We start from the raw sequence: 23,679 nt of genomic DNA on the forward strand, positions 1-23,679 counted from the left end.
AAATGAAGATTGTTTGGATTACAATGTTATAAATTTAAATAGGTAATTTTGGATTTATATATATATATGTTTATACATGTATATTTAAGCACACATACATAATAATTCCTTATTCACAACACCTGGGACCAGATGTGTATGAGAATTGATCCTTTCATTTTTCCCTATATCTTAAAAATACAATACAATGCATATACAATATATTATGCAATTCCACCACATTTCCAGTGTTGGATGGGGGCAGCACCCTGTATTCAAATATATTCATATTTCCATATTAAAATGCATGACATTTCATGCACTGTGAGATAAAGGCAGGCTAGAAATATTCTCATAGGCTGAATGTTTGTTTCCTCTCCGCCAAATTCATATGTTGAAATCAAGTCGCCGTGTGACGGTGTGTGGAGCTGGGAACTTGAAGAGGTGACAGGTGGAGCCACATGAATGGTGTCCAGGACAGAGAGCTGGCCCTCCCGCTCCACCAGGGAGGACACAGAAATTGGCAGTCCACAACGTGGAAGCGGGTCCTCACTGGCACCAACAAAGCCAGCCCCCTGACCTCAACATCCTGCCTCCAGGACAGTGAAAAATAAATTGCTGTTGTTTAGAACCCACCCAGCCTACGTATAGTACTTTCTTATAACTGCTTGAACTGAGACAAGATTTTCATGTTGGTTTGGGTCAAGTTTTGCTACCAAATGAATGATGATTTTCCATACTTTTTGGATTTCAGAATTAGAGAAAACATTATGAACATATATAGCCACATTCTGAATTATTTCAAATAATGAAAAATTTCACTAATACATGAAAATAGACTATAAAAAAGAATTTACATACATTTGCTTTAGATCAATTATAGCTTCTCCATATACATCCCGACATATTTATTTATGATTTATATTTTAAAAATGTTAATCCTTGCCTGACCAGGCAGTAGCACAGTGGATAGAGCATTGGACTGGGATGTGGAGGACCCAGGTTCGAGAACCCGAGGTTGCCAGCTTGAGCGCAGGCTCATCTGGTTTGAACAAGGCTCACCAGCTTAAGCCCAAGGTCGCTGGCTTGAGCAAGGCGTCACTTGGTCTGCTGTACCCCCCCCCCCCATCAAGGCACATATGAGAAATCAATCAATGAACAACTAGGGAGCCGCAACAAAGAATTGATGCTTCTCATCTCTCTCTGTTCCTGTCTATCTGTCCCTATCTGTTCCTCTCGCTGACTCTGCCACACACAAAAAAAGTTAATCTTTAAATCAAGACCATCAGAAAAGTTGTCTGACAGATATAAAACCTGAATCATTATACTTTAATTTAAAAACTTAGTATCAAATCACACACACTTCACTATTTATCCTTGGATACCCTGCGATAGATTTTAGCCACCATATCATGTATATAGAAGGACAGGATTAAGGAACTCAGTTTAATAAAGATCAAGGTGGGTGACCCATTGAAGAAAACCAAATACAGTTCAATCAAGATGACAATCAGCTGTGAAGTCTATCATTTATTTTTACATATATAAACCTAAGTTCATGAATCTTAAAATCTGATGTTCTATTCACAAAATCCCCAATTCTTATGTACAAAAGAAACTTCTTCTGCAAACTCCACTTTTCCACTACTACTACTACTAAAAAAAAAAAAAATCTGAAGAGTGATAATAAATAATAACTGGGCACCTGCCCAGACTCCCTGCTGGGTCTCTCAGATGGAATAACAAAGCGGGAGTTCAAGTGCAGTAGATCACACAGACTCTGGATAGAGGAATATTGGTTGCAGAATTCAGTGCTGTCTTACTAGCCTCCTGCCTGGACCTTCCACTCTCCTTGAAGAAAGTGGATGTCAGATGTACGCAACTAGCAATGCTACTAAGGTTTACTTATGGCCACACATGGAGGCTTCTCTGGAGAAACATACAGGGAAAATGATCAAAGAGTGTGGACACCTCAACAGATACTACCAAAAAATTGGGCCACAGAGCTTTGGAAAGCTAACAACTCTCTCTTCATATCATATTAACAGATGTTACTAGTCTGGTCTTTGAACATCGCCACCACAGAACACATTGTAGTGCCACACACTTCAAGTATGCAAACAATGCTTAGCTGAAGTTAATTTAATAATTTTTAATATAAAAAAGTATCTCTAGGTCCTGCTGATATTCAGCATTTAAACTAATTGTGTGGGCATTGCTTGAATCCCAAGGAAGTAGAGAAGATACCGCATACACTCATGTGATGACCACCTCAAACTGGAGGGAAAACATTTCTATTATTCTAGGACCCTGATGGCTAACTTTTTTATAAAAACCGCCCACTTTTGCAGTCCTGGTCAACCTGGTCCCTCCCGCCCACTAGTGGGCGTTCCAGCTTTCATGGTGGGCCAATTGCGATGAAGTTTGGTTGTTCCGTCCACCATGAAAGCTGGAACGCCCACTTGTGGGCAGGAGGGACCAGGTTGACCAGCACTGCAAAAGTGGGTGGTTTTTATAAAAAGTTCGCCATCATGGTTCTAGGAAGTATCCTTCTGACTCTATCACAATTCCATAGCAAACTTTCTCCACACCCCAGGCAAACACTTTCTAATTTATATCCCCATTAACGGTTTCACCTGACCTTAGACTTCTCACGGACAGACTTATATGGTACTTTCTGTGTTGAGCTTTTACTCCACAAGGATTTGAAGATTCATCTATGTTGCTACATGCATTAGCATTCACTTATTTTCCTGCCAAGTAGGATTCCAGTCTATGAATTTATCTTTCTTATAGTGATGGTCACTTGGAATGTTTCCAGGTTGCAACTGTTACGAATAAAGCTGCTTATGAACACTCTTGAACAAGTGCTTTTGTGGACATAATACCTAGGACTGGAATTGCTAGGTCACAGGGTAGATGCACTAATAACTTGATCTAAAATGTGCCATATATTTCTACACAGTGATTGTGTGATTTTACCCCTGCATCAGCTATTTAATGAGTTAAGTTAATCAACATCTTGTCAACATTCAGTGTTGTCACTCTTACAATTTTAGTCATTCTAGTTGACTTTAGCCAATGAGTAAAGCAGTACCTCAGACTTTTACTTTGCATTTATTAATTTCCACTAGCTATACGCAAGCCTCTTTAGCCTTAGGGCACGGCATATAATCTCAGTCAATAAAATTGACTGAAATGCTAATTTATATGCTCATTTATCTAACACGTATTAGACTTTTCTTTAGGACTTAAGTCGTTGCCTGCTCTAAAAAATGTGAAGTGCTCAGAAAGGCCACGTATGGAGTTCTTGACAGTGCTGCAGAGTATACTGGTGTCCCAGAGGTTGAAAGAGGTCACCGGCTTACTATGCATTTTATTTACTACAGTGCAGCCTTGACTTCCAAGAGAGAGGACCAAGAAAGGGGAAAAATGAGCATGTTAATACCCACACAAAAATGTATACATATTCAAATACTATATATACAAATACCTTGAGATCCTTGTAAAGGAAGAGATATCCATTTCGTAAAACACAATACCGATCTTGAAATTTATTTCCAGACAGTATTTTAGATGGTTCTTCTTTGATTTTCAAGGCTCCCTCTTTGATACTTTCCAGGCCCCTTCTCTCTGTAAAGCACATTGCTTTTGTAAGTTAGGACATTTTCATGTACTTGGAATAGGATATAAAACAATATTTTCAGTTTTGATATTATAAAGTAATATCTTGCTTCCTACCATTAAGGAGTCTGTCTGGGAATACAATGTCAGGGCGTATTGGATGAGTCACATATGCATCGACTAGATCCATTTACATCTATTTATAATAGACAGGCCTGCCTGTGCTGTTCTATTAGCACTGAAAATGCGGTTAGTCTCAATTGAGATGTGCTATAAGCATAAAATAAACATCAGGTTTTGAGGATGATACAAGAAAAATCTCACAATTTTGTAGTATCGACTACATGTTAGAGTGATAATATTTTGGATATGTGAGTTTAAATATTAGTAAAATTAATTTAAAATTAATTTAAAATTCATCCCACCATATATACATTTTAATGTGGATACTAGGCAACTTAAAATTACATCATCAGCTTGCATCGTATTTCTTTTACAGAGCACTCATGTAAACAGTGCAAGTGCACAGGTAAATAGGGAAACCTCTACCAGAATTCTGACACAGGAATCCAGGACTTCTGAAGGCATTAGAGAAATTCCTATCATTCTGAAGCGGGTGAGGGTAAAAAATGCAAAATGGCTAAGGTATTATATTTCACGTGCAATATTGTCATTGTCCCCCACTTAGGAAGCATTTCAGCTAACTCTATTAAGACAACACTTTTTGATAAAGAATATCAAATTTGAATTTGCATAAATTTATCATGTATACATTTATCGATATATCTCCAGTCTAAAACTGTCCCCTCCAATCCAGACAGGACCCGGCCACCCAGGTGAGAACTGAATACAGCGCAAAGAAAGGGTACGGGAGCCACGCAGTCAGGACACTGGCATCACCGGGCCAACCTCTGCTTCTCTAATGACAGGAGAAATGACACCTCTCCCATAGACGGCTGCGGCCCCGGTCAGGTGATGTTCACAAGAGGCGTACAGTGCACACTAGATCAGGACTAGGACCTTTAGCAATTTTTAGATGTTAAGGTGACATAATTTTAAAATATTCATGCATTGTTTCTAAACTTTATGAAATACTTCAAATGACTTTTAGAAAAACTTTTAGCCCTAAAACAAATCATCCTTTGGGTTGGAAAAAAACCTTATTTATACAGAAAATAACACACTGATGTTCACTGTTAAACTCAGCATAAGAAAAAAACTAAAAAAAAAAAAAAATAGAAATAGTTCCTTGCAACAAAAATATGAGCATGGAATGACTCCCTGGAAGAACCCTTCCCTCCCAGGATTAATCGCATCACTGGTCCTAACCACCAACAAGCAAAGGTCTTAACAAACCCCAGCAGTTTGCACGGTACACAGTGACTGGCCACAAACAACATTGTTTCAACCACATGGTCACACTCACATCGGTTATTTTTAGGTAGTTTAGGACTACAAAATAATTTCTGAATAACATAGCCTAAAATTGTCTTCCGGCAAAATTTATTATTATTCAGTTCCATCAAAAAATATTTTAAATGCTGTTTTATAGCTAAATAACTTCTGTTTAAATTGAAAATTACACTTTTCCAATTAAAAGACTTGAAGACATGTTTTAATACAACTGGAAAATTAAGAAAAAATTATACATTGTATAAAACTAGTATACATTTTAAACTTTTCAAAATGTTCTCATATTCTGTCACGATTTGCAAGTAACTTTCCAAAGTAGGAAATCCAAGTAATATAATCTCATTTTCTAAATGAGAAAATTGTGGCTCACAAAGGTTATGGGACAAGGTCAGAAAGCAACTGTACTAGAATCGCAGTTCAGGTCTCTCAATGACTAACACAGAAGTCTGTCTTTTGTAATGAGACACTTCTAAGTAATGGTCACAATTATCATGATCACCGCCATTACTACAGTAACAATAATGTCCATGTGCCTTTCTCGACCTCATGCACCGTTTTGCATTGCTAAGCACTCTTTTTTCCCTAAAACTCAATCCCTTGATGACTTCTGTGACATTGCTCCGTCTTTGTTGTCATGCAACCTTTCTGACTGTCCCTTCACATACCAAGCCTCTCTTGATACCTCCATCCTTTAAATGCAAATGCCAGTAATTCTATGCTCAGATCTTTAATGTTCTCACGCTAACCAGCAACAGGCATGATCTTGTATTCTCCCAAGGCTGAGTCCTCGTCTCAGGCAACGTGCTTCCGAGCTTCTTCGGGTCCCTTCTCGAAATCTCCCTCAGACACACTCCACAGACAACTAAAACCCAACACATCTGAAAAGGAATTCAGGTACCCTTCCCCTCTGTCACCCCACACAATGACCTTTTTCTACCAGGCTCCCTCTCTCAATGATTCACGAAGCATCCAAAGCGAGAAGCTGAAAAGTACACACAGGGTCTCCGTAATAATACTGTTGGGCAAATAAAATATATATATTATGCTCACTTTGTTAAAGATGGTTCTGCCCACGTGGAAGCCCGTCTCCCAGGTGATGATATTAGTTGTCCTTATGCTTGGAATGGGCATAATTATATTAATGTGTGTTGGGGGTGGGCTGTGGGCAGGCAGGATCCTTGTAACCTGGGTCTTGGTTTTAATTTTTTTTAACTTTTATTTTTAATTTTAATTTTTTTTTTTTACAGGGACAGAGAGAGAGTCAGATAGAGGGATAGATATAGACAGACAGACAGGAACGGAGAGAGATGAGAAGCATCAATTATCAGTTTTTCGTTGCAATATCGTAGTTGTTCATTGATTGCTTTCTCATATGGGTCTTGACCGCGGGCCTTCAGCAGACTGAGTAAGCCCCTGCTCGAGCCAGTGACCTTAGGTCCATGCTAGTGAGCTTTTTGCTCAAGCCAGATGAACCCGCGCTCAAGCTGGCAATCCTGGGGTCTCGAACCTGGGTCCTTCTGCATCCCAGTCAGATGCTCTATCCACTGCGCCACCGCCTGGTCAGTCTGGGGCTTGGTTTTAGGACTAAGTCTTTTCCACTCTTTTTGATGTGGGGTGGACTTTGTATCAGAGACTTCTCTATTTTGTATATTGGATAAAAGGTTTTGATTTCTGCATTATAAAGTGGGGCAGACCAGGAGCTTGCTCTCTCAGTTCCTGAGATTAACATTAGAGAGGAGAGCAGAGAAAGGCCACGTGGAGGAGAGGAGAGAGGCAGCCAAAATGATGGAGCCAGTTAGCGCAGAGTTTGTGCAGGGAGAAGGAAGGAGATGGGGAACAGAGGTGAATAAGTCTGGTGAGCTAGAAACCTTTGATTCTAGGAAACTCAGATAAGTCAGTAGCTTTGTGAGCACTGAATGAGTGGGTTTTGGAACCCAGTGTGTGTTTTTACTTGCCCGCCGGGTGCAAGCTAGGATTAAAGATGGTGGCCCACCAGTTTTCGGCTCCGTTGTTTCATTACCGTCTGTCCAAATCCAATGCGAACCAGACCGGTGGCCCTGGATACTGGCTTTACAAATACAATGCTCATTTCCTTTAGAAAGCATCCCCTCACCACCCTAATAATAGTTGAGTTTGCAGTCCTATGAGATTTTATCAGTAACTTCCCCAACTACAAAGTGTTTTTATTCATTTATATTTTTGAAAAGTTTACTGGACCTGTCCTTTTATTGAGTAAAAGAGTAAGACTGAGTCTTATAATAGAAGAACAAGACATACCGGAAAAACTAAAAAAGAACTATTTCCTTGAGTGAAAGACAATTCAGTGTCAGAAAATGTCAACAACCATCTGTAGTCAACCTTTCCATACCTACCGCCCACTTTTGTATCTCTGTTAGTAGTAAAATTTTCTAACCGCCCACCGGTTCCACAGTAATGGTGATTTATAAAGTAGGGAAGTAACTTTATAAAATTTATAAAGCAGAGTTATAGCAAGTTAAAGCATCTAATAATAATTACTTACCAAGTACTTTATGTCGGATTTTCACTAAGTTTGGCAGCATAAATCTTTATAAAACAACTTACTATAGTTAAGTCTATCTTTTTATTTATACTTTGGTTGCTCCGCTACCACCCACCATGAAAGCTGAAATGCCCACTAGTGGGCGGTAGGGACCAGGTTGACTATCACTGATCTAGCTGAACCCCTTTTCTGTGCTTGAAAGCTCTCCATAAACATAAACAACACGGCCCGCAGTCATCATGGATAGCATGTTGTGTTGGTACTTAGATTTGTATTTATGTAGTTTTCATCCATTTAGGTTCCTTGTGGGTGGGTAAAGTAAATGTTTTTACAATCCTTTAAATTTTCCACAGGTTCCTATATGAAACAGCGCTGAAACTTATCAAATAATTTTCTCAGTACCAAATTAAAATATCAGAAGTCAAGGCATTCATACTGTATAGTTCATATTGTTGTAAGGTACCTAAAAGCTGAAAATTGGTATTGATGTTCTGGGAGGAAAGGTCAGGCTTTCCTATCAGGCTTTCCCATCCTGTACTTTCTTTAGGGAGGGGAGGGAGAAGAATGTAGAAGTTTCTGGCTTGCAAGAACAATGGGTCATTCAGTTTTAAATCTAAAATAAAGGTTAACCTAGAAACTTCTTCTCTTTCAATGGGAGACAGAATTGACATACCACCCTGCATTGACTGTACTTCCTCCCCCTTCCTGGAATCTTGAAAGCAAAATACCTCTAGGCTAATAAGGGAAGATGAATCCTTAAAGATTTGTAAACATTTTTGATTGTGTTACCTTGAAAGTCTTAATGTTTCTGTGTATCCCCTAAACCGGGGGTCCCCAAACTTTTTACACAGGGGGCCAGTTAACTATCCCTCAGACCATTCGAGGGCCGCCACATATAGTGCTCCCCTCACGGACCACCAATGAAAGAATTGCCCCTTCCGGAAGTGCGGGGGGGGGGGGCTGGATAAATGGCCTCAGGGGGCCGCATGCGACCAGCAGGCAGTAGTTTGGGGACACCTGCCTAAACAAATGTTGCCAGCCTATACACCAGGGGTCCCCAAACTACGGCCCACGGGCCGCATGCGGCCCCCTGAGGCCATTTATCCGCCCCCCCCCCCCCCCCCCCCCCGCACACCCGGAAGGGGCACCTCTTTCATTGGTGGTCAGTGAGAGGAGCATAGTTCCCATTGAAATACTGGTCAGTTTATTGACTTAAATTTACTTGTTCTCTATTTTAAATATTGTATTCATTCCCATTTTGTTTTTTTACTTTAAAATAAGATATGTGTAGTGTGCATAGGGATTTGTTCATAGTTTTTTATAGTCCGGCCCTCCAACGGTCTGAGGGACAGTGAACTGGCCCCCTGTGTAAAAAGTTTGGGGACCCCTGCTATACACCATGATGTCATGCTCTCCCCTGCCTGTGTGGGATCAGGGTATATAAGCAGCCCCTGAACTATTTTTGGGACTGCACGATTTAGGTTTGATGGCTTGTGTCAGCCATATGTGGCCGGCATATTTAATAAATCTCCTCTAATAAAACTCTTCAAAATTCATCTGGACTGGGTGTCTCTATGTGAACTCAATGAAATGAGGTACAGTGCCTTTCAGAATCTGGGGTGTGGTACTTTATAACGATATCAAATGACTATCAATTCCCAAGAAAATTCTTCCACTTGAAGCGGACTAGGTCTTACCTGCAAACTTTTAAACATCTTTGGATTTAAAAACATTTGATGGACGTGGAATGTAAATTATTTTAGATAGACTATGATTTATAGACTCATGCTATTTCTGCTGAAATTTTCTTTTCTTAAGTCAGTTGACAGTGGATAGCTCAGCTTTCCAGGTCTGAACTTGCCGGAAGCAGTTGCATTTTGAACTATTCGATTCTAATGCAAATTTAATTCCAAAGCATCTGTCATAGCAGCAATCTAAATTTAGAAACCCACAGGGATCTGCATTTGAGTTACATCTTACATCTTAAAAGTATTTCTTCCCTATTGAGATCATTTATCCTCAAGTCCCCCATATCACATTCTATCGGGGTAATTTAAAAAAAAAACTTAGCACTTAAAGTAAGACTTTGGCAACATAGAATTATTTATTCTGGAACCTTACAGAAGCTATAAATTTATGCCTTACTTGTGATAGAGATGTTGAAACAAGAGATAATAATAAACGATGGTCTAATAAGATTAGCTGTGACAAAGTCTAAATAGCAATTTTAATGAAGTTTTATACTATCTCAATGTCTCAGTTATAATCCATGGTGTAGAAAAGAAATTGGAGGACTATTATCTTTCTTTTCAAGTTAGTTAACTCCTCATTACAGTAATGACAATGGCACAAATGTTTCTGAGAAATCAAATGCTGCTTTTGAAAAGCACAGAATTGACTTTTAAGTAGAGGCAACAGAAAATTCATTTACTCTAGTGTACTCCCAGAAAGGTATGTTACCTCACTACCTTAAATGAATGAGCAGCAGTTAAGTGTTGGCTGACTCTCAATCTATTCCTACAGTGATGGCTACATATTAAACTGTTTAGATAAAGTGAAAAAAAACAAACAGAGTAATTAAAACTCCTAAACCCCCAAACTTATTATTTAATAAAAATTCTTCATTTAGCAAACTAGTGGTGAAAACAACACCAATCAAAAGTATATGCTTGGAATTTATTACATAAAACTAAAAAAAGCCATCATACAATTAACAAAATGCAGTTCGTATATATTTGTGTGTGTAGATACAGCGTTGGAATAGAGATGGGTGAACAGACAGTAAATATTGTGGCAACTAGGTGTCAAGTATGAGGGGACAGAATACAGAGGATGTGGTATTGCTACTTTATGTTTCAAAAAATATTAACACATTGGCTATTTGTTACTAAGAGAAAAATGTGGTTGCAACCAACCACCCTTGTTTCAAACTCAGCTAATTTCTCCTCAGCCCCCAGGTTAGAATAAGCAAATCATAAGTAAGAGAAATCTTTAACATTGTACCCTTCCTACTGTGAAGAGTAATGCATTTCTGATGACTCAAAATTTTTCCAACAAACTGATAGGGAAATCACATTTGATTTACTTTTATTATTATTCTTTTAGATTCCAATTTTAAGGAGTGGTGGAGGTACTGAATGGCGCAATAATTCTGGAGTAGGTGGTCACTGTGATTGATTTAGGAGACATTTGCCAAGACAGAGACAAAGTAGACTGAATATCTAACCAGTCTAAAATCTATTGCAAAGCATATTGCATAAAATGTACTTATAAATGCTAGGTTGCTACAAGAGAAAACTAGAGGGGGAAAAATCATGATTTGAGAAATTGATTTAAAAAACAAACAACAGCTAGAGTTGATTTAAAAGGATAATCCTAAATTCACACATGCAGAAACATCCGTAATGAAAAAGATTAATTGCTTTGACAACCTAAATATAAATCAAGGTCTAATTAAAAGCACTTATTAAAATTTTATTGGCTAGAAAACTTTAAAAAAATAATTTAAATGTTTACGCCATTGGTACTCCTATTTTAATCCCCAAATACATAATTACCAATATCAAATTGTCTAATTAATGTATCTGCTGACAGATGTTACTCTAAAATCTGATTTTTCTTTTTTTTCTTTTTTTGCCTGACCAGGTGGTGGTGCAGTGGATAGAGCATCGGATTGAGATGTGGAGGACCCAGGTTTGACACCCCAAGGTCACCAGCTTGAGCACGGGCTCATCTGGTTTGAGCAAAAGCTCACCAGCTTGGACCCAAGGTCGCTGGCTTAAGCAGGGAGTCACTCGATCTGCTGAAGGTCCACGGTCAAGGCACATATGAGAAAGCAATCAATGAACAACTAAGTGCCACAACAAAAACTGATGATGCTTCTCATCTCTCTCTGTTCCTGTCTGTCTGCCCCTAACTATCCCTCTCTCTGACTCTCTGTCTCTGAAAAAAAAAAAATCTGATTTTTTTAATGCAATTTCCTGGAAGAAAGAATTATAGATATGTGACAAGTTGCATATGGTTTGGGAAACTGCGGAAGGAACAGGGCAGGGACAGGGATGTGTTTCAGCCAGCACCCTGTTAGAGGGATGAAGGAGATACGAGAGGTACAAAAAAGTTAGTGACATTTTACTTGACAGAATGTGTCATTCAAATTCTGAAACTATCCTTTAAAACAGGGGTCCCCAAACTACGGCCCGCGGGCCGCATGCGGCCCCCCTGAGGCCATTTATCCGGCCCCCGCCGCACTTCTGGAAGGGGCACCTCTTTCATTGGTGGTCAGTGAGAGGAGCATAGTTCCCATTGAAATACTGGTCAGTTTGTTGATTTAAATTTACTTGTTTTTTATTTTAAATATTGTATTTGTTCCCATTTTGTTACTTTAAAATAAGATATGTGCAGTGTGCATAGGGATTTGTTCATAGTTTTTTTTATAGTCCGGCCCTCCAACTGTCTGAGGGACAGTGAACTGGCCCCCTGTGTAAAAAGTTTGGGGACCCCTGCTTTAAAACCTGCTTTCACTGCTTGGGTTCTCCAGTCTTTACGCAAGATGCTTTGGCTCGACCTTACAGAGGCTCGTTGCTTTCAGAACAAAAGGACACACACACACATAACCCGACGGAGATGCAGGAGTAGGCGAGGCACCCTTATACTGCCCACTGGTCCTACTCTGTTTCTGGCTCGAGCTAATGTTCAGGTTGTCACGCTGCCCTTTCTTCCTGTCTTTTAAACAGCATAGAGATTTTACTCAGATGAGATTGCTCTCAACCTGTTTAATCTTTACTATCCTCCCCCAAAGATTAAGAGCATTAATGTTATCCTTGTTTGGATTTTTTCTTCACCCCAACTGCACAGAACGTTTCTGTATAGCACAGCCTTATAAGATCTTATTTTTGTTTATTTTTATTCACGTAGCCAGCCCACTACCACTCAAACAAGAGCTTAGGTATTATGTTTAGCTGTGAGTTTCAAGTATTTTGCAACATGAAGAATTAGACATGTGGGGGAATATTATAAAAAGGGATATAAATTTACTATAAAAATAAAAATTTACCTGAAAAGTTACTTCCTAAAAGAAAAGAAACCATGAGAACCATATGTATTTGATCATTTTGACAGGACTTTGTTTGTAAGCTCAGCAGGTTTTTTTACTTCAATGTTAAAATGAAAGAATACAGAGTTTAAGAACTAGAGCAGAATTCATTGATTATCTAAATCAGAAATTCTCAGCAAGGGCACCATTGACATTTGGGCCTGATAATCCTTGTTTAAAGAGCTTTCCTGTGTATTGTAGGGTGTTTAGTGGCAGCTCTGGAGTCTACCCACTATATAGCAGAAGCACGACCCTACTCAGCTGTGAGAGCCAGAAATGTCGCTAGCCACTGTCAAGTTACCCCTGGGGGACAAAGCTGGCCCATGTCTGAGAACCGCTGCTCTGTGACACAAAGGCATGTTGCATTCACATGAAGAGAGAGGAATAGGGAGGATGTGGTCAAAATCATTTGTAACAGTATCAAAAGAAAATAAGATAAAGGTCTCTAAAAGATTAAATTCTACAGCAAAAAGAGTATCTGCTCCCTTTATTTAGGTAATAGAAGACAAGAAAACTTGGCGTTGTTACACTGCTCACCTGTTGTAAAAACACTTGTATATTAAGTATAAAATGTATAGGACAGTGTGAAGGACTGAATGTGTTCCCCAAGACCACGCAATATGATATGGTTTCAAAAGATGGGAGCCTCCCGAATGGGATTCCTGCCTTTAGGAGAGTCACAAGAGGGCCTGCTTCCTCTCTCTGCTCTCTGCAATGTGACGACGTAAGAAGTCTGCAACCGGAAGGCGGCTCTCACCAGAACCGAACCATGCTGGACCCCCGATCTCAGACTTCGGTGTCTAGACTGAGAAATAAATTCCTGCTCTCTATAAGCTGCCAATCTATCGCAGTGACAGCAACTGAGACATCACATGAAGTCAGACATTTATCAGAGTAGCCATGGTACACTTTAGAACTTGCTGACCTATGGATATTAGCTTGAGGGTCAGCAATCATAACTGAGCACGAAGCTCACAGTCTTTAAGAGATGCATCAACACCCCCATGTGTCTTTTAATAACTAGAAGACAAATCTGTTCTCAAACCCAATATTTATTAGCTATAATGTAGATGGGGCAAGTTATTAATTGCTCTGAGCTTCTCTCTTAATTTGTAAAATTCGAAGGACAACATAACTCACAAGGACATTTTTAAAAGTTTAAATGAGATTTGGTGCGTACGGAGCTCAGTGGCTGATTAATATGTTATTAGACTGTTATATAATATGTAATAATATATTAATAGAGCTCAATTAATATATGCTTAAGAAATAATAATCGTTATCATTATTAACTATTAAAAGTTGTGGTAAATTTTATCTTATAAAACCTGAATCCTTTGCTTTTTGGGATTGTTTTACAAACAGAGCTGGCAGGAAATCTTTTTCTAATTTGTCAGTTAATGGCAACACAACAGAAGAATCAAAGTCTCACAATAAAGGTTTTCTGGTATCTCATAGCGGTTCAGAGACTAACCACGGGGCTCCTCGTGCCAGCTAGCTTCCTGTCTAACCTGACATGTGTACATGTCTTCTCCCAGTTGGATGGCAAGTATCCTTATTGGAAATGTTTTATTTTAGACGTGTTTCTTTTCCAGTATCAACAAAAATGGGAATTATATGAAGCACTCAATCTCAGGGCTTGCATGACTTGCACTTCTTGAATACCCAGAGAACTTCCACAATTTCAGAAGAAGGATCGGTCACCAGCTATCTAAAAATTAGGAAAACACTGGAGCATGGCAAAAAGCACTTAAAAACATAGACCAGTTCTCCCGAGCACTTTCACTCTGCGCCATCCGATTTGCTCACTATCACCCTAGAGCTAGCTGTGCTCCAGGAAACCCGACTCTAGCACGTGGCGCTCCTGGGTGTGTGTACACACTCTTCTTTCTGCGCATGATACTATGTCAGTGGTTCGGAGTGAGTCCCTCCTTTTTTCTTTTTTTACATTTTTAAATAACTCTTGTTCTGTAATAAATATCCTTTAACCACTTGAATTTTTAATCATAGTTACCACGTGAATAACAGCACCTACCATTATATTGTTTGATTGTATCAATGGTTAAGAATCTCTTCACCACGAGATAAGCAGAGCCAGGTTCAGCTAATGAACTCCACCGAAGCACCTGCTCTAACACGTTTTCTGTGTAGTGAAGAGGGCGCTCTGCAAAATATAAAACCAAATCAAATAAAAATATTTTAAGATGCCATTTTTTATAATTATAAATTCTTAAAAATCTTTTTCAAAATATCCTTATGCAACAATAAGCATAACCATATCCTATGTTATGCAATAATAGCAATAAGACTATATAAAACAGACTCTGATACCTAGAAAGAACACTATCAAGTATATAATAAAATTTACTATATAAATGAATCTATGCAATAATATTTGTTTTTAGGCTCAAAAATCACAGCTGTTGTCCTTTAGATAAAATCTCAGAAATAATGGTTACCCTTTTGTACAATAAATCACTGTCTTACTCTATCTTCTTTTGAAATTAGGTAACATTCCGGTTTGCTTGTGGAAACTGCCTATCTGCTTATACAGTTAAATAACTATAAAAGAATCAGCAAAATTACTCTTCTCCAATAGCAAGTATTTTTTTTTTTTTCATTTTTCTGAAGCTGGAAACGGAGAGATAGTCAGACAGACTCCCGCATGCGCCCGACCGGGATCCACCTGGCACGCCCACCATGGGGCAACGCTCTGCCCACCAGGGGGCGATGCTCTGCCCATCCTGGATGTCGCCATATTGCGACCAGAGCCACTCTAGCACCTGAGGCAGAGGCCACAGAGCCATCCCCAGCGCCCGGGCCATCTTTGCTCCAATGGAGCCTTGGCTGCGGGAGGGGAAGAGAGAGACAGAGAGGAAAGCGCGGCAGAGGGGTGGAGAAGCAAATGGGCGCTTCTCCTATGTGCCCTGGCCGGGAATCGAACCCGGGTCCTCCGCACGCTAGGCCGACGCTCTACCGCTGAGCCAACCGGCCAGGGCTCAATAGCAAGTATTAATCATAAAGATTAGCATAATATAAATTCTGCTCAGTAATAGTGAACAACTTAGAATTGATATCTTTATTCATAATTTCAACAGAGAACATATGAAAATAATCATGATATACTAATAGTTAATCTATGCTTAACTGTTAGTGGAAACATCAATCAGAAACAGTATGTGGCAATACAGGGTGGAGCAAAAGCAGGTTTACAGTTGTGAGTATGCAAAATACAAAGTTTATTCCTATTTTATTATATTATTAAACTACTGCATTATTTTCCATACAAACAACTGTCCACCTACTTTTGCCCCACATTGTATTATTCATTAACTATTAATGCAATAAACTAAAACCAAGAAATTAATGATATCCTAAAGATGTTTTCTTGATAAATACTCATTCATACACATTTTGTTTTAGGCAATCATATTTTTAAAAGCATTAGAATTTCTTAGCAGAGTTAAAAAAACATTTTACAATTATAGTCAAAGCCTCATAGAAAACTTTTATTGCTGATCAAAATATGCCAATCATTTAGTAAGTGTTACAACAGAAGCATATGCTAGAAAAAAATTCAACTGTTTTCACAGTATACTAAAAATAGAATAATTGAAACATCAAGAACATAAGCTCTAACAGGAAGATGTTAATACTGCTTCCCCAGTATCCTCGTCAACTGTAAGTCAATCCAACTCTGCTATACACTTTCTAAACGTGAAGCACATAGCACTTGAGCTTTTTATTTCTGGTTAAAGTAGGAATGCTAATAACAAACAAGAAAGAGTATGTCAATAGTATCATAGTCATATATGAACCATGATATTTTAATTGGTAATAAAATCACTAATAAAGACAACCTATTATATACTCTTCAACACCAGTCTCCCCTGCTATGACCACAGCATTCCAGGATATGTGAACCCCAGGTTCATAGAAGAAGAAAACAAATTTTTTGCCTCTAATATAAATAACCAGATGTTTGCTTACTATTCAATACAATGTAATGCAGTTCTGTACTTTGTGCTTATTGGAGAAAGCTGACGATGGCAACTCTAAATAAACAAATAAAGAATGACTAGGCCATACATCTTCAAGATATATCTCCCTCTTGTTTAAAAATATATCCCTGTACACAGTAGAGTGCTGAGTACATATATAACAGATTTCAAGTATATAAGTACTTGAGTAATAAAATGCCATATGAATTTCTATAGTGGCATATAACTAACAGAAAGTATTTTAAGTGGATTAGCAGGAAAAATATATTTCTTTGTAAAACTAGAGAAAATCCTTTGTGCTATATAAATCTTGTTTTTCTTCAAACAATTTTGTAAAGGGTTTGGCAAAAATCATAATTGTCCATATTTGCCAAAGCTATAATTCACTTGTTGATTAACCCATACATTGGTCATCTTCTATTAAGCAATGTTGTAATTCAAATTAATTGTATTTAAAAATAAAACTAATTATAATTTGAAATCCAGGCCTCAGCAATCAGACAAGAAAAGAAATAAAATGGCACCCAAATTAAAAAGAAGTAAAACTGTCACTATTTCCAAATGGCATGATACTTTATACAGAAAACCCAAGGATTACATGCACAAAAAATGCTATTTGAATAAATGAGTTCAGTATTTCAGGATATGAAATTAATATACAGAAATTTAAGATGTTTCTATAACTGGAAAGTGAAATAAAAAAAAAGAAACAATCCCATCTGCAACTGCATCAAAAAAGAATAAAACACCTAGTAATAAATTTAACAAAATAGGCAAAAGACCTGTATTCTGAAAACTATAAGACACTGATGACAGAAACTAAAAAAGACACAAATAAATAAAAGTACAGTGCTCATGAACTGGAAGATTTAGTATCATTAAAATGTCTTTACCTAAAGCAATGTACAGAATCAATGCAATTCCTATTAAAATGCCAATGGTATTTTTCAAAGAACTTAGAAGAAATAATCCTAATATATATATATATGGAACTACAAAAGACTCCCAAATATCCAAAAGCAATCTTGAGAATGAAGAATAAAGTTAGCGATATCACGCTTCTGGATTTCAATCTGTATTACAAAGCTATAGTAATCAAACAGCATGGTACTGAACAAAACAGATATACAGATTAATGGAACAGAATAAGAAACTCAGAAATTAACCAATGTTTATATGGTCAATTAATCTATGACAAATCAGACAGGAATAAGAAGACAGTCCCTTCAATAAACAGTGTTGGAAAAACTGGATAGATACATGCAAAAAAAAATAAAAAAATGAAGCTGGACAATGTTTTTAAACCATATACAAAAATAAACTCAAAATAAATTAAAGACTTAAATGTAAGACATAAAACTCCTAAAAGACAACATTGGCAATCAAGTCTCTGAGATCAATCTTACCAATATTTTTTGGATATCTCTTCTAGGACAAGAGCAACAAAAACAAAATTAAGCAAACAGGACTCTATCAAAATACAAAGTTTGTGCACCACAAAGAAAACCATCAACAAAATAAAAAGGCAGCCTACTGAAGTGGACAAGATATTTGCAGATGATATATCAAATAAAGGGTTGATGCCCAAAATATATAAAGAGCTTATACAACCCAACATAAAAATAAATTAAAACATAGGAATTTCTGGTCCCTGTTTTCTTCATCTGCTGCTCTAGTTCCAAAAGGTCTTCACTGGTTAGTTCTCTGCCACGGGTGTCAAGTAACTAACTCTGTGATACCATTTTCACTGATGTCCAGCTGCACTTAATTACCAACAGCCTGTATGGCATGCCGTTCTAAGTACAAGCTGCATGTAAGTTGGATGTTTGTAACTTGGGGAGTTACCATATAGAATAAGCACTTTCTTTACATTTTGTGTTATATAATTTTTCCTTCTACTACTTGCAAACACTGAGACACTACTGATCCCATTAACAGCTGCCATTTATGCAATAATAACTATGTATTAGACATTATGTATACTGGTTACTCTGCATCAGTTATCACTTTTAATTTTCACAACAATTCATTAAATATTATCATTATTATTCAAACTTTACATGTCAGGGAACCCAACCACTTGCTCAGTGAAACAGCTGGTTCAAGTGAGAAGCAGAGATTTGAAACTCAAATCTATCTGACCTCACAGACCCAAATCTTTTTTATCTTAATTTTTATTTATTGATTTTAGTGAGAGAGGAATGGGGAGAGAAAGGCAGGAACATCAATCTGTTCCTGGTCGTGCCCTGACCGGGGATTGAACTGGCAACCTCTGTGCTTCGGAATGATGCTCTAACAAACCGAGCTATCTGGCCAGCACAGCCCCGAATCTTAACTAATACACATAGTTTCATTTTGGCGAGTATGTAAACCCACACATAATCATTTTTTCACATGTGATTTAGGGAAAAAATTATCAATTCAAAAAGTTGTGGGTTTTTTTTGTTTTTTTTTTGGCGTGGACTGCACAAGGTGACTAAGCAAAGTGAAAACAAGGTCAGTTCACACTTGCCTAATTCCCCTTCACTTTCCTATCCTGAGTGAGAAGGTGGTAGGAAATGATAGCAAGATAGATCCAACATCCTATCCTTAAGGAAACTGATGATACTGCGGTTGACTTGGAGGTAAGAATGGTATTCTCTACTGAAAAACTTCATCTGGGTTGAATAAAAGTTTACTCTTCTTATTACAAGATGACATTGGTAATGAGACTCCCAGATATCAGTGTCTTATTAAAGAGGGTCACTATTACAAATAAGGGCTACAGTGATAGCTCTCAAGTATTCCTAGTTATACTGAAACTTATCACAGCAGATATGGAGGCAAATATAGATCTGTCTCTATTACATCAGTCTTATAATAATATAAAATACTTTATGAGAACAAAAATTGTGAAGATTCATGTTCCTGCATAAATGGCATTAAAATTCACCTTAAGAAAGAGATAAGAGGCAGAAATAATTGAGTCATCAAACATTGCTAGAATATAAATTCCTACAAATTTTTTTTTTATAGTTACATTTACAACTGCCTGTTATGGTAGATTATATGGTGCATAAGTCATTTGGCATTAGGGCATTATTAGAAATAATTCATTTGTGTACTATCTATAGCATAAAAATTGCTGAAAATTCAGTGTAGTTGAGAAGAACAGTTTATGGAGGTGGTTGTTTAGCTAAGTAAATAAAATTATTTATCTATCTATTTATTTATTTTGTGGCAGCAATAAAGAGACAGAGAGAGGGACAGATAGGAACAGACAGGAAGGGAGAAAGATGAGAAGCATCAATTTTTCGTTGTGGCACCTTAGTTGTTCATTGATTGCTTTCTCATACGTGCCTTGACCTGGGGGCTCCAGCAGTCTAAGTGACCCCTTGCTCGAGCCAGTGACCTTGGGTTCAAACTGGTGAGCCTTGCTCAAGCCAGATGAGCTCGCACTCAAGCTGGTGTCCTTGGGGCCTCGAATCTGGGTCCTCCAGATCCCAGTCCGACTGCTCTATCCACTGTGCCCCTGCCTGGTCAGGCAGATCCAATCATTAATAGCTTAAAATCATGTTCACAGAAAAACGCTGGGCTCCCGTTAAAAAAGAGAACTCTCCCATTTTTCACTTGAAATGAAAGGTATTGTCGTTAAATTTTCTGAGACAACAATGACGTCCCCAATAATTAAATTCTTAGTACTAAACTTAGAGCTGTGCAAGTCTCTCTCTGTCCTGTCCACGTAATTAGAGGGAGATAGCACTTTCTGTGTCAGTGAAGAGAAGGCCTGGGAAGAACCTGAATTAAAAATGAGCAGATCTTCAATATCATAGTAGTTATGGGAAGGAATCAATAGAACATTTCATTACGATACTGTTGCGTAGAAAGTGTTTCACAAAGTTGAATCGCACAGCGAAAAAGCCCACTTAAATGAGGGCCGTCGGGCCGTTACGACTTGTTAGCATGTGAAGGACCTGCAGGACATGGGGCTCTATCAGCAGAGGACAGGTTCAGCTTCAAGGTGAAGCACTGAAGTAACCGCATGTTTCAGAAGATTAGATCCTGACGAAGGCAAGGGCCTCTCCTAGGGTGGGCTTCCGCTTGTCCTAATGATCGGCAGCACCGGGCCAGGGATGCCTGGCGTCTTTCAAAAGATGAGACGAAGAAAGCCTTTTTCTCTCCGTACAAATTTCAAATGTCCCACCAGACATTCGCTTAGAAGGAAAACCTACTTATAAATTAACGGAGCCTAAAACTATCTCAGCTTTGTACAGATAAATTCTGAACATATTTTATACGGTTTTAATACGATGTATTTTTTCCATGAATCTGGTTACCATATAAGCAGAAAAAAATCAGGCTTTGTCAGAACTCCCTAAGAATTGTCCACCCTTTGCTAGGGTCTCCCTACCCCATGCCCCAGAGTCCTACATTGAAACCTAATTCCCAAAGAGATGTTAGGAGGCAGCACCGTTGGAAGGCAGAGTCCTCATAAATGGGATCGGTGCTCTTACGAAAGAGAGGCCCCAAAGCCCCCTTCCACCATGTGAGAACAGAGACAAGACAGCCCTCTGTGAACTGGGAAACCGGCTCCCTCCCACCTGACGATGAATCTGCCAGCACCTTGATCTGGGACTTCCCAGCCTCCAGAACTGGGAGAAATACATTTCTGTTGTTTATTAGCCATCCAGGCTATGGAATTCTCTGATAGCTGTCCAAATGGACTGAGGCACCACTTCAGGGACAACGGCAATGCTTCCAACGATGAAGAGTCACAAACCGACCTGCTCTTATCAGTGCATGTTTGTAGCTGTAACAGCCATGGTCATTCCATAGATGTGTAAGAACTTATTGTCAGGATCTTTGATCACAGAGGAGGGTCAGTATTTACATGACATTACGTATTTTCCTCTTACTCATTTTATATTATAATCAGGGTATTATATTCATTTTTAATGAATATAAAAAAGAATCTCAAAAGAGTAAAGGGAATATTTCAACGTATTTATTATACAGAGGTGTATAATACAGAGATGGCACTGGTTATGACAGGGTAGTGAACTATTGCTTTAAAATTTACAGACACCTAAAATAAAACCCAGCACTTCCAGTTCACTTATTTACCTGCTTACTTATTTATTTTTGGTGACTTGCTTACTCAGGGGTTTATATTTACATGAGAAAAAGCACCAATTCCCTGCTGACATTCCTCCATCAACAACCATCTGGGGACTCCCAGTGCCTTCCCTTTTATCTTCTTTTTCTCTTCCGCTTCTCCTTCCCTGCACGTTTCCAGCAATGAAGCTCTGCACACTCCAGGTCAGGTGGAGCGGGTCCCGTGTGCCGTGCAGGAAGCCGACATAATCACCGGCCCCTCTGCTGCCTTCCCAGCTTCGTGCCTCTAAAACCGTGAGAACCGTCTTCGTTTTCTCGTCTGGCATTTCTACTTGAACAATTTCTACTTGAACAGTTGACCAAACATGAAAGGCACTCCAAATTTTAATTCTTAACTCCTTCAAATGTAGGTTCTTGAGGTACGTGGGGTGTTCTTTTGATTAAATATTTGGAAATTCACAAATCAAAACAACTTGAGGTCTCCTGCTATTTTTAAAGCTTCAACGGGTAACTTTTTTTTTTTTTATGTAGAGAGAAGGAAACAAAAGAACAACAAAACAGTAACAACAATGTAACCCACCCCCATCCAACCTTACCATTTATTATCATTATCACATTTTCAGGGTAGGTATCCCTTCATTTTCCCTGATGAAATTTAAAAACAATGTTTCCAAGCTGATTACAATCTCTCTTCTAACTACATATAATCCCCTTCTACCCTAGTCCACTCTGCTCCCTCCTCTCGGGCTGAAGGAGGCATCACAGAGCTCCAATGCTGTGACACAGGAGACACTTTGACTGAACCCTTGAGAGAATGAGGTGGTAGAGAGAGGGTGCCTACGCCCAAATCCATGATTCATTATTCTGCTGAGAATCTCCTGAGAAACCAACAGAAACAGAAGCAGGCAGGAGACAGTCCAGTCGGCTGGCTCAGACCCAACCAAGGCCTTACTCAGATGGCCTCATGGTTGCTAATCTACAAGCAGGAGTCATTTTTTCATTGCCTGTCACATTTCAATACATTTATCCAAGAAGCAACAACGCGGAGCACTCAGGTTCTGGTACTCTACTCAGGTTCCACCTCAGTGAACAAGACATCTGCAGGATGTGTCCCACACCAGTGTGCGATGCTAGAGGCAGTGGGACATATAAAGGTCTGCAAGATACGGTAAATGTCCTAAGGAGCATGTGGCCCAGGGCAGAGCCAGGTACATACATTCAGTAAGGCAGACCACACACATTATAGATCTATAAGCAAATACTCAGGAAAAGAAAAGATCAGTGGGAACCATGTTGAAGTGGCATTATGGAGGAAGGGGTATTTGAGCTGGATCTTGCAAGACAGATAGGCAATAAGCACGTAATAAAAGGGTTTTAATGAGGGAATGGTACGATCCTGTTCGTGGTCTGGAAAGATGGTTCTGGCAGTAAAGGCTGACAGTCACCTTTTACTTACGAATATGATGAAGCGGACAACCTACACCCTTTCCTTATATTTAAACAAAAATCAAAAGACTCTACCACTACTGAACCATACAATGATACAAAATTGTGCTGCAGTTGTGCAAGAGATTTTAATTGCATGATACTGAAACACCAGAGCCAGCCTTGACAGTGAATATTGAAAAATAACATTTTGATACCTGTAAAGGTTATTAAAGAACTGTGCATGACAAAAAGGAAATAAAAACATCAAGAATGGAGCACTGAGAGATGAAAGTGTTTGATAATCCTATTTCTTGCATTCTAACAATGACCACAACATTCCCAAGAACACAGCACTGGAGTATTTCAACGTTGAATTTTACTTTTTAGCTTGAACTTGCAGGTGGCAAGATTTTACTTCTGGCAGTTTGACAGCTACGTGTGAAAGGGTCCCAAGACCTTAGTAGGTTATCAGCTAGACAGATGGTCAAAGCACAAAGACATCCTGCATCTTGTATTCTTTTTCCTAA

At 38.6% G+C, this 23,679-nt stretch overlaps 1 protein-coding gene across 4 annotated transcripts in view; it reads right to left on the reverse strand.

Annotated features, from left to right (window-relative positions):
- The window catches only part of ARAP2 (ArfGAP with RhoGAP domain, ankyrin repeat and PH domain 2), a 178,835-nt gene that overhangs the window by 17,216 nt on the left and 137,940 nt on the right, over positions 1-23,679 (reverse strand). For all 4 annotated transcript variants that reach the window (XM_066387040.1, XM_066387041.1, XM_066387042.1 and 1 more), the window contains 2 exons: positions 14,665-14,793; positions 3,473-3,612 (listed from right to left, as the gene is read on the reverse strand). In XM_066387040.1, the coding sequence (XP_066243137.1) occupies positions 3,473-3,612; positions 14,665-14,793 (269 nt within the window). The remainder of the gene's footprint in view (positions 1-3,472; positions 3,613-14,664; positions 14,794-23,679) is intronic.

This window comes from Saccopteryx leptura, chromosome 5 (genome assembly GCF_036850995.1).
Source record: "Saccopteryx leptura isolate mSacLep1 chromosome 5, mSacLep1_pri_phased_curated, whole genome shotgun sequence".
Taxonomy (NCBI): Eukaryota; Metazoa; Chordata; class Mammalia; order Chiroptera; family Emballonuridae; genus Saccopteryx; species Saccopteryx leptura.